The sequence below is a fragment of the Mixophyes fleayi genome, chromosome 3 (assembly GCF_038048845.1).
Source record: "Mixophyes fleayi isolate aMixFle1 chromosome 3, aMixFle1.hap1, whole genome shotgun sequence".
Classification (NCBI taxonomy): domain Eukaryota; kingdom Metazoa; phylum Chordata; class Amphibia; order Anura; family Limnodynastidae; genus Mixophyes; species Mixophyes fleayi.
This window is the reverse complement of record NC_134404.1, coordinates 120,364,291-120,381,072: the sequence shown is the minus strand read 5'-3', so window position 1 is coordinate 120,381,072 and position 16,782 is coordinate 120,364,291. Positions and strand designations below refer to the sequence as shown.

General features: G+C 36.6%; 1 protein-coding gene across 1 annotated transcript in view; it reads right to left on the bottom strand.

Moving 5' to 3' along the window:
• Positions 1–16,495, bottom strand: part of LOC142143177 (putative cation-transporting ATPase 13A4) — a 68,190-nt gene extending 51,695 nt beyond the window's left edge. Inside the window, exons 1-8 of the mRNA XM_075200885.1 lie at positions 16,433–16,495; positions 11,268–11,441; positions 9,993–10,139; positions 7,348–7,418; positions 6,389–6,469; positions 1,936–2,005; positions 1,692–1,826; positions 849–921 (exon numbers count right to left, since the gene is read on the bottom strand). Coding sequence (XP_075056986.1) covers positions 849–921; positions 1,692–1,826; positions 1,936–2,005; positions 6,389–6,469; positions 7,348–7,418; positions 9,993–10,139; positions 11,268–11,441; positions 16,433–16,495 — 814 coding nt within the window. The remainder of the gene's footprint in view (positions 1–848; positions 922–1,691; positions 1,827–1,935; positions 2,006–6,388; positions 6,470–7,347; positions 7,419–9,992; positions 10,140–11,267; positions 11,442–16,432) is intronic.
• Between the last annotated feature and the right edge of the window lie 287 nt (positions 16,496–16,782).

The following is a 16,782-nucleotide window of genomic DNA, read 5'->3' as shown; positions in this document are numbered from 1 at the left end:
CAACTGGTTGTCTACTGGCAAAGCATGCTGGGGCTTGTAGTTTTACAACATCTGGAGGGCCGCAGGTTGGACAGGCCTGCTTTAGAGCAACAGGGCACATAATTGCAATAACCACATTTTTAATTATGGAGGTTTTCGCTAATTGATTAAACTATGAAATGTAAGTTACATAACATATTTGTGAATGACAATAACAGAGAAATGTATTACCTAACTAGTATACAGAACTAACAATAAACTGTGATAATATTACCAGTATATGACATGTTATCTCAACACAATGACTATGTAGTGCCAATAACATAATATTAGTTTATGATTCCATATGCATCTTATCTATTGTCAAGTGTCTAAATTTTGGACATAGAAGAAAGCAGCACAAATACAGCCGTTAAATGAAAAGTTTATTTACCCATAAAGAATAAGGGCGATGTTTTCTGTATGGATAAATAAATACTTTGCACTCTATGGCTGTATTGCCATATATATTTAGATGTTTTAGGGTAACGTGGACTTATTTCCCAACTTTGTGCCTTAAGCTTTTTCTTCACTACACAAACTGACGTGCTGCCTGGACTATTATTAATAATTAATTCTACACCATAGTCTGTAACTCTTTATAAATTCTTGTTGCATTTGCAGTCTCGCTATAATCTGTTATACTTCACTTGATTAAATAACTTATGTATTTTGCAATTGTATTTGCAATTTCTGAGATATGAAAAGTAAACTAAAGGGTCGTGCCACAGATGCTTTTCAAGATAATTACTTTATACTTTATTGCACTATTACATGCTATATTTTAATTTGAAGTTATTGTTATAAGAGTGAGAAATTATAAATAATACCTTTGTCTCGTGGACTCACAGTCACCTTCATATTATTATGAGCTTTGACCAAATTGTGGAGCTTTGTAGATTGCTGTTTAATTAAAATATAGAAAATGCCTGTAAAATCATATCCACTTCTTTATGACAAGGTATCAAACTCTAAAGTAAAATGCATAGCAGTAAGGAAGAAATTCCTGAGAACTGATTGCTGTTGCTAAAAGTTGTCCTGGATCAAGCTGGAAAAAGTTGTGCAATATTGTTTGTACTGCACTGAATCAGCAATAACGGAAGGTTAGCATCCTTATATGCTCAGGTGGGGTGCAGGCGGATAAAATACATATTTCCTAGTGTCAGACATGTAAGAGCTCACTAGTGAGTCCTCTATGCCTAGGACTCTCTTGTGGAAAACAGTAGCTAACGCCTAAGCTGGTCACACACATGACAATTTTTGCATCCTATCTAGATCGTTTGGACCAAAATTGCTGGCTGTTGACCTAAATTGATCACATCTACTAGTCTAACGTGATCACACAGATTTGAAAATCCTGATGGCTGATGACCACTTTTCATGTGTGTATTGTCTCCTAGTATTTAAACAGACTACATGGATCCCATGAAACATGGTTGTTTTGAGGTTAGGCTCTGCAAAATATGTCATTTGTCTCTATATGTGTGATCAGTATTACGAGACAAAGAAAGTAGGTTCAGATTTGTTCACCAATGAAAACTTCAGATTTAAAATATTTATTAAGTTAAATAAACTGGATTTAAGGATCATGTTTGAAAAATCCAATTTTCAATTGTTTCTATTACACATCATTGTTTTGCTAGTGAGAAAGCAGAAATGAGTTATCAATATACCTGTCTGAGTTCCATCAGAGATAAGGTGATAGTACAGATACATAATAGTAGAATTGCAATTGCATAACCCAGGTATCCTTCAGCCAGCCACAAAACCACAGTGAAGAACTGATACACGTAGAATAAATGTAATACCTATGTATGACAGAAAGAGATAAAAATCAGTTTTTCTCACCAGTCTCGTAATAATAAACTGTTAATGTAATTCAGTAATAATGTGATGTATATAAATATGTGTACATACTTTATTAATGAATAATTTCCATAGTGGAGCAACTTCAACTTCAATAGTGTTATGTCCACACACTAATCTCCTATAAGAAATAATGAAATAATAAATGACATAAGATCTCATATTGTCATTGCTAAAGCAGATTGTATCATACTTACATGTCAATAGATTTTACCTAATGTATTAGATGTAGTATATTGTATAGTAATAATATTAATTGTATTCTATGTATTTAGATACTAGGAGGGCCATTTTAAGATATAATGAGTGAATATCAATATCCAAAGATTCCATTCCTATTTGTAAAACAATAAAATTAGTTTAAGATTGAACGTACGTCAATATATTTTTGCATAAAATACCTATTTCCTTGCTGCACACTGTTCTGTGGTGTCTGGCACCAAGATTAGCGAAGGCACTCCAGTCCACAATATTCCTATATTGGTTTCACAGTGTTAAAAGCACTTTTATTACTAGTCAAAATTCAAAAATATTTACACATTTACATTTACCGGGTCTATAATGGTGAAATATTAAAATAAAGATCTAGAAAGTGAAAAACAGAAATAAATAAATTGCTCTGATAAAATGATTTATATAAAACCCAAAGGTGGGGCCAGAATGTAATGTCTGAGACTGAGGTCCACATATAGCGGACTCTAATTTTAAGTCATTCAGATGTCACCAAACTAACATCCCTGTAGTTAACTTATAACATTAATCCTAATAAAATTAAACTACTGCATGGTCTCATTTCTTTTTTTCACATTCAATTTATTTGCTCCTATTTAAAATTTCAAAGAATGTAAGACATAAGGGACAATCATACTTATATTTAATTTTATTTAGTATATCGTGGTGTTTTAATGATCATATAATACCCAACATGAGGTTTTTATATAACAGATGTACATAATATATTGTGCAGTATTTAAACCAGACAGTCTCCCATGTCTTTATTAGCACATATCTTTCATGTCTATTACTATATCTGCACTATCTGTCTCCGTTATAGTTACATACGTTTCGACAGTCAAAGCCTCGCTGGCAAATTTACTTTGTGCATTATAATAAACATGTAATATACCTGAAATATATACACTAATGGGAGACTGTGTGGTTTAAATAATGTGTAGGACATGTAATACAATAAACTCTTTAAACTGAATGGGAAACAAAGAAATGAGACCCCATAATATATTAATTTTATTAGGATCACTTTTTTTAGGAGCACTTTATTTCTTTCTGTTTTATACTTGCTAGATCTTTATTTTAATATCTCACCACTGCAGACCTGGTAAATGTGAATGTGTGAATATTTTTACGTTTTGGCTACTAATAAAAGTGCTTTTAACACTGTGAAACTAATTTAGGATTTTTTGGACTGGAGTGCCTTTGTTTTTTTCAATGCTTGTCTTAAAGTAAATATGTTCCTACCAAGTTGTAAGACCACCCCCTCTGTTAAAATATGAAATAGCAATGCGGCGAGTCCTTGCCTAGTGCAGGCCTTTCTTCTTCTTTTATCTTTGCACCAAGATATTAGCAGCAGATATTTTAAGTCTTGCAAGTTGTGAGATAGGGCCTCCATGGCTCTTACTTGTTTTTTCAGCACATCCCACAGATGCTCGATATCTGATATCTGAGTTCTGAGGAATTGGGAGACCAAGTGAACACCTTGAACTCTTTGTCATGTTCCTCAATCCATTCCTGAACAATTTTTGCAGTGTGGCATGGCACATTATCCTACTGAAAGAGGCCACTGCCATCAGGAAATACTGTTGCCATGAATGGTAACTACTCCCAATATTGTCATGTGTGGCAGTAGTAATACCAAAAGGTATTTAATAGTAGTCCCGCAAAGTATTCATATAGGTAATCAATTGGAGGTAAGTTATGGAGGTATAGATTTTGTTAGAGGTGTAGATATATCCAGAATAACAATGTTCATCGGGTTATTGGAACAGATAGATAAATTCCTTACCAGATACCTGGATTGTATAATGAATCACCCGGTATAGATCCTTTCCAACCTCGTATGCACCACGATGAAGGGTGCTAGTGAAAAATCTTCCTCCCAAAATGATTTACCTATTTGGTGGTTCCGGAGCGTAGTTGGTACAAATACCTCTTTCACACACCTTTCCGATATTGTGGATTCCACCGTGTGTAGTGAGAGTCTCCCAAATCAGTCGTGTACATAACATGGAGCCTGGATAAAATCCTGCAGTTGGTTAAAGCTACCAGCTACCAGCTACCAGCCAACTGGTCAGCAACAATGTTTACCAGGACCCAAGGTTTCCCAGCTACCAGCTTTAACCAACTGCATGATTTTATCCAGGCTCCATGTTATGTACACGACTGATTTGGGAGACTCTCACTACACACGGTGGAATCCACAATATCGGAAAGGTGTGTGAAAGAGGTATTTGTACCAACTACGCTCCGGAACCACCAAATAGGTAAATCATTTTGGGAGGAAGATTTTTCACTAGCACCCTTCATCGTGGTGCATACGAGGTTGGAAAGGATCTATATTCATTATACAATCCAGGTATCTGGTAAGGAATTTATCTATCTGTTCCAATAACCCGATGAACATTGTTATTCTGGATATATCTACACCTCTAACAAAATCTATACCTCCATAACTTACCTCCAATTGATTACCTATAGAACACTTTGCGGGACTACTATTAAATACCTTTTGGTATTACTACTGCCACACATGACAATATTGGGAGTAGTTACCATCTAATCAAGGTATCAAGGAGATTCACAAGGATTAAGAACTGATATGTTTTTTGAGCTCCTTTCTGAAATTATTTGGCTGGTCAAAGGAATGAGCCTGGTGTAGTATCACCATTTACATTGCTCTTTGAGGAATTTATATCTGGATTAATATAGGTGCACCTATACTGTTGTTAATATCCTCAAGAGGTGGTGTTTAATATCATCTAAATATTATGTATTTGTTTTAATAAAATATTTTTATACCACATTACAGTGCCAGTGATTTTATGATCTGAGGACGTACTGCAATCTGTTCCTTTATATATATACCTTTACTTACGGGTTTGCAGATCCCGTGCAGTTTGTCCTTCTATCATATTCATAATCTTGTGCCAATATATATTTTTTGCCATGAATGGTGTACTTGGTCAGCAACAATGTTTACCAGGACCCAAGGTTTCCCAGCAGAACATTGCCCAGAGCATCCCACTGCCTCCACCAGCGTGCCTTCTTCTCTTAGTGCATCCTGGTGCCATCTCTTTCCCAGGTAAACAACGCACCCAGCCGTCCACATGAAGTAAGAGAAAATGTGACCAGACCATCTTCACGCTGACTAAAGTAAAGGCATAGTCACTTAATTGCAACACAGCATCAGCAGATACATATTTTAGGAAGTGATTCTCTTGCAAGAGCTGGAGAGATGATCTAACAATACACAACGAAGGCGATGACTATATGCAGCACTATCGAGTGGCTTCTGATTGGCTGATTGTGTATTAACCTCTCCAGCTGAGTACCCAAATTATAAACGCTGCAGCTAGAATATATCAAGTCGAGGTCATGTATTCACATTACTTAACTACTATTTCTATTTGGACTTCTGGAAACAAATTACCCCTTTGACTTTCAAAGAGAAAATAACAGATGTTTCTATTTAATTTGTATTTTGTGTTTGTATTGAATTACATTTTATATATAAAATGTGACTTTTTCATTTATTAATTACTAGTCTTATTTTGCCTTCCTCTGGGTCAACACACTTAGAACATGTTGCACTTCAGACATTTGTCATCTGTCGACCTCACTTACTGTTACTGTCTTTTCAAGAGAATAGTACCAAGCAGCGTTCTTTTTTTGACCTTGTTTTGTTTTTTCTTCTACCGGTACATTTTCTAATTTGCATTATAACAGATGCTCAAATTATGTGATCCTGTTAAAAAATCAAACTGAATATGGCTGGTTTAAGGACCTCAAACATGTTTGAGGTGCAATCATGATTTTTGTGTTGGTTCATTTTGAGTTCCACTGCTGAGCTCACAGCTCACAATGAAAGAAAAAGGTATTAAAATACCATTGTTGCCTGCTCAACAAGCTTAAATGCCTATTTTTTTAAAAAAAAAATTACTGTGCTTGAGTTCACAAGTTTGCATGGAAAACCTTTAAAAATACAACACATTGTTGCCATTTATGCTAGAACATGTTCAAGCCTATTACATTTTTTAGGCTATCAGAAGTTTGAATTTGAACAATGTTTTTGAACTTTAGAGCTCATTTAATGAAACAAACTCAAGCATCTCTAATGAGTATGTCTTACACTGTTTTAGCATTGGTATAAACAAGATATAGGGATAGCTTCATCGAGGTTTACTCATATTAGAACTTAGGATACTTTATAAAATAAGCATATAACTGTTGTGTTGTTACAAAGAGACACAGAAGTTGAAGTTCTTCTTACCTAATGTCTTGCTCCTCTTTCTTCAGACCAGGTCCATATTTTGTATGTATGCTATGGCAAGAGTGTTCTTCTTCCAAAGTTCTGCCATTACAGAAATAATTTCATGTAAACAGAATGCATACTTTGTGTGATATATTGTCTATTTACTAAAAATACATTTGTATATAATTCACCTTCTACAATTCTGTGTATCATACCTCTGCACAGCAGAATGCATAGGATTAGGAAAACTCAACACATTATTTTACTTTACATAACAGAAAAAAGTCGAAATTCATAAACTTGTAAGCAATACATGGATGAATGATGTTGAATATAGAAGTAGACTGTAATTTGGAGAGCATATACTATATGTAGTGCTTGCTATTATAAGGTTAATAGAAGGTTTCAGGACCATGAGGAAGATAAAGTATGGCCAGATTTGGGGTGAAGTTGGTGGTCAGGTGGTTGTCCACATATTTCACAGAAGCAAGGGGCAGTCAAAGGTCTTGGCTTGACCAGATGAGTGGGAAAGGTTTGATCAGGGCGGTTTCATTTCATGCTGTTAACAATGATTCTGCCTATAGAAATAACCATTTCCATTTGTGTTCCAGTTCCATTCTATGAGTGATGTGACTAAAGGAACGAGTAGAGCATCATGTGAGTGGAGTATAGTACAGTAGGGGCTTACCTCCCAAGCGTAGTCCCCTATAGCAGAGGTACTGACCGCCTATGTATTGGTCTATAGCAGTGCCATAGACCAGGTAATTCTGCAGAGACTAATAAAACATTTTAAATTACTGAGATCATAGTCTAGTAAGCTGACAGAGTCACAGGAGAGAAGCAATGCCACTCCCCTTTTATGGGGCTTCACAGGTTGGTAAATTGAGACCAGCACTGTGTATGAAGATACACGTACAACACCATAGTGCTCTATTACCAGTAAACACAGTGTTCTGATTCTTTTGAGTTCTACTTACCCAATTTTCTCAAATTTCTTTTTAGAATTGTCCCAGACATATCGAATTTTCTGCACACGTATGAATTTTACCTGTAAACAGAATTTTCCTTTAGAGTGAGCATAAAACATAATTTAAAGTGTATTTGTAGCCATTTTCATAAGGATGCAACAACATTTTAATTCACTAAGAAATCATATGGCATGATGCAAACAACTAACATTAAAAAAAAATAAATATAAATATATGCACACACCAATCAGCCATAAGTTTAAAGCAGGCCTGTCCAACCTGCGGCCCTCCAGGTGTTGTGAAACTACATGCCCCAGCATGCTTTGCCAGTAGACAACCTGTTGATAGCTGGAAGGGCATTCTGGGACTTGTAGTTTCACAATATCTGGAGGGCCGCAGGTTGGACAGGCCTGCTTTAAAGCCATCTGACTGTGTAGGTCCCCCTTGTGCCGCCAAAACATCTCTGATCTATCAATTTATGGACTCTACAAGACCTCTGAAGGTGTTCTGAGGTATCTGGCTCCAAGACAAGATCCTTTAAGTGAGTTGTGAGGTGGGACCTCCATGACTCTTACTTTTTTTCTACAGCACATCCCACAGATGCTCAATCGGATTGCGATCTGAGGAATTTGGAGGCAAAGTGAACAACTTGTACTCTATGTCATGTTTCTCAACCTATTCCTGAACAATTTTTGCAGTGTGGCAGGGCGCATTTTCCTGCTGAAAGAGGCAACTGCCATTAGGGAATTCAATTTAAATGAAGGTGTGTACTTGGTCAGCAACAATGATTAATTAGGTGGTATGTGTCAATGTAACATCCACATGAATGCCAGGACCCAAGGTTTCCCAGCAGAATATTGCCCAAAGCATCACACTGCCTCTGCCAGCTTGCCTTTTCCCATAGTGCATCCTGGTGCCATCTCTTCCCCAGGTAAACAACGCACATGCACCCAGCCATCCATATGATGTAAAAGAAAACGTGATTAATCAGACCAGTCTACCTTCTTCCATTTCTCCATGGTCCAGATCTGGTGCTCACCTGTCCATTGTAAGTGGTTTCGATGGTGGACAGGGGTCAGCATTTGCACTTTGACCGGTCTGCAGCTATGCAGCTCCATACAAATCAAGATGTGTTCTGACACCTTTCTATCACAGCCAGCATTAACTTTTTCAGCAATTTTTTGCTACAGCGGCCCTTCTATGGGATTGTACCAGACGGGCTAGCCATCTCTTCCTATGTTCATCAATGACCCTTGGGTGCCCATGAACCTGTCACCGGTTCAGTAGTTATCCTTCCTTGGACCACTTTTGGTAGGTACTAATCACTGCACCCACCACCCACCAAGACCTGCCGTTTTGGAGATGCTCTGACCCAGTCATTTAGCCATCACAATTTGGCCCTTGTCAAAGTTATTCAGATCCTTAAATTGCTTCCAACACATAAACTTCAAGAACTGACTGTTAATCTGCCGCCTAATATATCCCACTCCTTGACAGATGTGACATTATAGCATTGTTATTCACTTCAATTGTCAGTGGTTTTAAAGTTGTGGCTGATCAGTGTATATATTATAGAATATAAAATACGTTGTATGTACAGTACGCATTAAAAGCATCTTGATTTGTATATTTAATTTAGCATGTGTAAGGATGGCGATAACAGAGGAAAATAAATGGAAACATTATTTAAATAAAGCCTTTCTTCAAAAGTGAATACTTTAGTACTATTTTATTTTTATTATCTTAAATATGTTTCTAATTTTTTAGATTTGCCAAGTAGAACTGACAGCCCAAGCGCATATCCCTAAGACTGGCCCAGTGAAGTGGTGAGTTACCCATTACCGCTTTGGGTCAGTATCAGCTGCCCCAGGTATATTCAAGTGATAAATTGCAGCTTTAGGTCTTTTTTTTTTGCTGTGGAAAGCAGAGGAAAAAAAATAAATCAACTTTAATGCCACATATTAATAAATAGTCCCCCAAATCCCCATTTTTTAAATTAAATGCAAAATAACTTTGGGCAGGATGTGTTCGTAAAAGCAAAAGTAGGAGAAACCCATTCATCATTTTCCAAGGAATTGATGGTTATTATAGATGCTAAGAAAACTGTATGTAAGAAATACAGACAAAACCAGATCAGAGAAGGATACAATAACTATATAAAGCTGGTCTAACTGGGCACAAAATAAAATGTGCTAAACTGCAAATATATACAGCCACTAAGACATTGAGACAAAGGGCCTGAGTAATTAAGGAAAGAAAGGCAAAAAAAAGGCGTAAATGTTCTCCAGGACAAACCATGTTACAATGCAAGGGGTGCAAATGAGTTTATTATTTTGCACATAAGTTAAATACTGGTTGTTTTTTCACATAGCACACAAATACTTGATAGCTTTAACTTCACACTGAAATTTAAAGTTGATCTAGGACATGCCCTACCCCAACTATAAATCTGTTCCCACATTTTAAATTTACTTCCCCCTCCAATGCAACATGGTTTTGCCCAGGTGCAAAGTAACTCCTTTTTTATGCTTTACTCTACTTACTGACTCAGGCCCATTGAGTGCATTTACATACAATGCCGAAACCCTCAAATGGTTGGGTCGATCCATTGAATAAAAAATTCAGCTTTCCTGCAAAACAACAGAATGACTTACTTTAAGATCTGGCCTTCTTATGGCTCTATTCACTATGGAGTCTTCATCAGAAATGACAGAACACTGTGATCCACTCAAAAGTGAGTCTTTAAATGCCTCCAGGGTAATCCAACGCACCTTCTTCCTTGTGTATTTCTTTCTTTCATCCTAGTTGGCAGATATTCATGCTGATTAAATGTGGGACTAGGTCTCAGGATTTTTAGTAACAGAATATCGGAACACCCATGTAGTGTAGTTGGTGGTTTCTCAATTGATAAATATCACAATTTTTTTGGTGTTTAAGGGTTCATAGAGTAAAGATTTCAAGCAAACAATTACATATCTGAGAAATTACATCTGTGTACAAAGAAATACACACATTGGAGCTCATGACGAGTTGTACGCGCATAAACTAGTAGTTTCGGAACTAGTGATCTGTGCACTTGCGCAGGAGAATAAAAGCATACTATACGCTAAGACCTCAGTTTGGTTCAAATCAAAATGAGGCCCATTATGAGCAAATTATCTTTTTGAATTAGAGCATAAGAAAAACAATGGTTTGGTTAATTTACACACATATTACAATTTTGATCTCACAGAGCAGAAAGACGTTTCCAGTACATGCATTTAAGGCAGTCGCAGGTTTGTTAGGCTTTATTCATAGAATTACTAAACACACTTCCATCTACTTCAGTTTGATGAATTATTGAATGATTTGGTAATCTACATTTGATCGTTTTAGACAATGATTACTTTTACTGCTACTGTGTATTTCTTGCACCTCTGACATTAAAATTAACATGTTTGACACCTGCCTGTCTCCTCATAATGGACAACAGTGCCTGCTATACCACAGAAACATACAGTATAAGTGACAAATACACTTGTACAGTTTACAGGAATATTGACCTTGAATTGTCTACAAGCTAGTATTTTACACATATACTGTATGTCTTTTTTTTTAAATAATTTGATTAAATTATCAAATTTAATTTAATACATTTCAAGTGCCTAGTCTCATTAATCCTGATAATAGAGATACATAAGCAATATTAATTAGAACACTAAGCATTCTAAGTTAAATATGCATTTGATAAAGAGGATCCCATATGTAATGCATTTGTGATAAAAGAATAACTCCCACCATCTTAATAAAATAAATAAATTTCACTCCTTCACACCCTCCAATTTGCTCAACTACTCATGCAGCAATATCCACAGGTTTTTTGGGGCTTGGGGAAAGGATTTTAAAGATGGGAGACATGATACATTTATTATATATTATTTAATACTCACGGTTGATCTTAATAAAACCACATTGGCTTTCTCCAGAGAAGATGGGACACAGTTTGCCCACACGCTCCACTCAGGTTTCCAATAAAAGAGTAATAGAAGAATTCCACCTGATATACAGTAACCAATCACACACAGGATAATCCAGGGAACACTCACTCTGTAGCCAAAGATTTCCTATTGACAAAACACAGTTAAGATTTACATTTGTAGTAAGAGCCATAGAGGGCTATATTATCCGATTGTAAACAGTTCAACATTACCCACAGTCTATAAAGATAAAATATCAAAACAATGTTCAGTACAAATTATTTCCAGATATTTTCTATGTTTTATGTTATACCTAAATTCTAATATCCTCAAAAGTTATAGCTGAAAGGCAAGCTGCTAAATCTACAGTTATAATAAAATAATAATAGATGGTTTAGTAACAAACTTCAAAAGTATCTCCAAGGTTTGTCTTTCTAGACTGTACACTCACTAATCATATGCAAATATTTGTTTGTCAGTATATGGAATGAATTATGTCTTCCCTGTTTGTACTACTACTTTGTATAGTGCTTTTGTCTTGGTAGTATATTCTAAGCAGTGCAAAAGTCCCAAAAGCTGTCTCTAGTGCCATCTAACAAACTTATGCTATAAACTAGGATAAAGAGATAAGAAAGATGACAAAATAATAGACATGTAGCTGGAAGGATTTTTTTTATTACTATTGTTATTAAATAACCTACAGTACACCAGTAGTATGATCATATATAGTGCCACAAGCTTCACCTAATGTATGTTTGTGATTTTGTGATCAGCTTACATTAAATATGTTTTGTTCAGCAAAAGTAAACATCTGAAGATATAAAAAGTTTTTCAAGATATCTCAAGTTATATGCTGAACAAAAATAATGAAATAATGCACTGTGGAGAAATGTAGGCATACAATTTAATACAAGGTGATCAGACTAATACATCAATGATACATATGGAATACCTACTCTATTCTTGCTGTATCTTTCGAAGTTTAACTATATATAAAAAAGATGTTTGTTTTTGTTTGTTTGTTGGAGAATACCACAGTTCTCAAGGTAAGGCTGCCAAATCTTACGACATAACGACAATGCGGCCAAGCAACAAATCTTTTTTTCTAAATAGCATTTTTGGTTTATTTACAAAATAAGTTGCTAAGATATACAAACTATTACACATTATATATCGGACCCCTGCAACACCGAGTGACCTTGCTTGACTACTTTGACCTGTGGAGCCTGTTCTGAGCCTGCATTCTTACATACCTGCACGGATTGGGATGAAACCAATGCAATGTGGTCCAGTTGGATCCTGGCCAGGTTTTAATGGGTTAAGGTCCTGGTCGGACCTCCGATTGGTGTACGCTGGGTAGAACTTTGACCCAGGAAGAATATTCTGAACTTTCCACTGGATGGATTTGGACAAAAATTTCACAGACTGGTAACAATGGATCCCAGAAGACATATTAGGGGGTTAAGGTCCCGGTCAGATCTCCCATTGTGTATGCTGGGCAGAACTTTGACCCGGAGAGCCTGTTGTGGGCCTTCAACTGGATGGATTTGGATGACAGTGGCCCAGTGGTTAGCACTTCTGCCTCACACTGGGGTCTTGAGTTTAATTCCCGACCATGGCCTTATGTGTGTGGAGTTTGTATGTTTTCCCTGTGTTTGTGTGGGTTTCCTCTAACACTCCAAAAACATACTGGTAGGTTAATTGGCTGCTATTAAATTGCCCTTAGTCTCTCTGTCTGTCTGTGTGTGTGTGTGTGTGTGTGTGTGTAAGTTAGGGGATTTAGATTGTAAGCTCCAATGGGGCACGGACTGGTGTGAATGAGTTCTCTGTACAGCGCTGCAGAATTAGTGGCGCTGTATAAGTAACTAATGATGAGGATTTAAAATAAAAACATAAACAACACTGGGCAGTCACCTCATGGGTGTGTTGGAAGAGCTGCTATGCTGCTAATTATTTTTAAAAGGTTGACCGTTACATCCATCTCACTGATAACTTAATAACTTGAAGATTTAAACCTGGCAACGCCGGGTACTTCAGCTAGTTTTCTAATAAACATTTAACTTGTAGTCCTTCCATATTGTTTTGACAATTGTTTGACTGAAGAACAGTTTTCTTACACGTTCACCTGTGTCTTCCTGTGTGTTCACCTCACTCAGAACTTTTTCAAGGATGGTGTCATCCAGGTTGCAAAGAGCACCACACTCATACCTCCAGGTATTATTTCTGCATCCTCTGTGTCTCCAACCCAGTCTACATACAACTCATTATTCCCCAACTGTAGCAACTTACCTCTCTGTGTAACAGTTTCCTTCTCTCCTGCTCCCCAGAGGAGTAACGGATCACCTCCCTGCCCTGTGTGGCAGGGGTTTATTATGTTTAATTACGTAAAGATAATAAACATTTGTTCGAAACAGACATACAATATAGCCATATAGATTGATATTGAATACAGTTAGAAGTCAACATTATACAGTTAAAATAATAGATTTTATTTTCTTGTACACATTCAATTTTAATTTTATTTTGCTGGTTTCTAATGAGATTAAAAATTCATTTTAAATTAATAAAAGTTATGATTTAAGTTAAGATTAGATTAACTTCTTTCTTCTTTTTTGGTCGATAGGTTATGAACTTGCTACAGTGGTAGCACCTCCCATTAATCTACTCTTCCGAAATAAGTGGAAAATTTGAAGAGTATCTCAGGGATAGTACAGAATATAATACAAGTAATTTTTTGGTGTGGTTGTACTCTTGTCAATATTTACAGTGTAGGGTTTTATTGTCTGGTGGTCACCAGATAATAAGTAAGAAGTAGAGATGCTCACTGACCCCCGTGTTTTGGTTTTGGTTTTGGATCTGGATTACCGTCGTGTTTTGGTTTTGGTTTTGCCAAACCGCCATTGCGTGTTTTGGTTTTGGTTGGTTTTGTTTTGCTATTTTGTTTAAAAATCAATGTTTTGGGGTTTTTGGTAGGCCTTCATTAATTCTAAACACAAACCAGATTGTCTTCCTCTCCATCTATGCATATTGGCAATGCAGCCATCGTCTTTGGATGTATATTACATCCTACACTTATAGTTAAATATCTAAAGAAATGGACGGTATGGTGAAGGCCTTCCTCGTGGAAGATGTAGTTCATTTTTATAAACATAATTTTCTCCACATTTTTAGGAAGTAACCTTCTACGGCGATCACTGACTAAGTTCCCGGCTGTGCTGAATACTCATTCAGAGTACACACTGGAGGGTGGTCAGCTTAGGTATTGCAAAGCAAGTTTGTACATGGGTTTCCAAATGGCCTGCTTTTCTTCCCAGTAAGGAAAGGGACTGTCTGACATTTCAGACAGAAAAATTATTGTTTCACACTGGGGAATATGGGACACCCCAAAGCACTTGTAGTGCAAAATATTGTTTTCTATAGATACTGCTGACAAATATGACTTTTGACAGCCAGAAAAATTACTGTAAAACACTGGGGAATATGGGACACCCCAAAAGCACTTGGAGTGCCAAAAATTGAAAAAAAGCCTCCTCTATCCTTCTCTCTTACTGCTCTACCAATTGCTAATACAATTAGTATTAATATTAGAATTGTATAGAAAAGAATTGAAACAATAATGTGTACAATTATTGCTCTGTCCCTGCGCTGATATAGCCTGTGACCTAACCCTGCTCTCTCCCTCTGTCAAATGGCGATGGATTGCTGTGAAGGTGGGTATTTATGCTGTTCAAATCTCGCGAGAACTGACCTCAGAAAGACGAATACGTCACAATGACTTTTTGCCTCGATTTCGATACCGAACGGGCGGCAGAGTGCTGAGTGTGCTCGGCTCGGTACTCGGATAGGTGAAATTCGGATGGATTCGGATCTCAGGGAACCGAGCCCGCCCATCTCTAGTAATAAGTGTCCAACAGCTGAAAATAGCGGTAGGGGGCAGCAAAAGCAGAACTAGCGAGCTGTGGGCCCCTCTGCAGGGAGGTGGGCATGAGGTAACTGGGGCTCCCGATTCTCTGCATATGCCATGCAACTGGCCCAATTATCTTCTTTGGCCCTGGTGCACTGCACCTGTTGCACCAATGATAGTTCCGCCACTGGGTGACAGGTAAGTTTATTAAAATAGAAGACAGAAATAGAATAGAAGATTTAGTAAAAGAGTTGGTCAAAATCACCCATTGATAGATCTTCCCCTTACAGAGAATTGGGGAGAGATATAAGACACAGATCAAAGAGTGGAAAGTGAAGAGAAGGAACTGAAGGTCAGAAAAGGAGGTTAGAGACGATAATCACTCAGTCAGTAACAAGTAAGGGGGGGGGGTTTAAGGGAATAGTGCCCATTTGATAGGGGAGACAGAACGTCAGGAAAGTTAAGAGTACAAGTATAATGTATATTAATACAATGTACGTATTTATGTTTTACATGTGATTTTTTTTTATTTTATTTTTTTTAAATAGTGGTTTAAAAAATTTCCATTAATGCAGTTATGTTTAACTTAAAAAGAGATAAGAAATTCATCTTTATTATCTGATTAGCACAATGACAATTATCCTAAGGATCAGACAGGAATGCAGCCATTGTCCCTGACCCCTGAGATCTCCAGACATACCAAGTACAGGAGTCACATTTTTTAATCTCCCTGGTCAGAGATAGGTAAATATATGTAGAAATACATTTTTATGGGTATCACATCCTAAAATACATTGCTTAAGATAGAAAATTTGTTCCATAGAAGCAAAAGCATGGTTCATAATCTTTATCCAATAATAATGCAATGTGTTTTTATCACTTACATGAACATTTTTCCTGTATACACAGCACACAGTCTAACAAGAAGTGTAATGAATATAATGAATGTCCCTTCAATAAACTTGTTTTAATTTCTTTATTTCATTTTTGCTAATAATGCTAAAAATTGTTTTAGTAAATAATCCCACTGTAGTTTGAAATAAACCGCATGACCTAAACTGCAGGATGACAATTACCCAAGCTCCCTGGCCAAATGCATGTAAATAAGGCTTTGACCAAAGTGACTTGGGGTTCAACAGAAGGCCAACTTAAAAGTAATATATTTTCAAATAATACTGTATTATAATTTTTGACAACTACACATTAAAAATCAGTCAGATAAGACTAAACTCACCATCTCATTTTCTTCTCCTTCATTAATTATTGCACGGTTGTGTTCAGGTAATTTGGATTTCATGTTTCAAAAGAATATTGAAACAATAGCTCCACAAATTCTGGAGATATCAGACTTGCACAATGTTCTTGACAGTGGAGAATAATCACCAATAATTAAAGTTAGTTGTGGTAACCACACTGAATTAACCCTCTACAGTTTTTTCATGAGATCCAGAGCTTTTTCTTAGTCAGTCCTGCAGGAGCTGTAACCTCTAACTACTGACTTTAAGCCTCCACTAAATTCAAAGCCAAATCTGTCTACTGGTCTTGGGACACAGCTATTTATCTTGGTTCTGGTTTTCACACTTG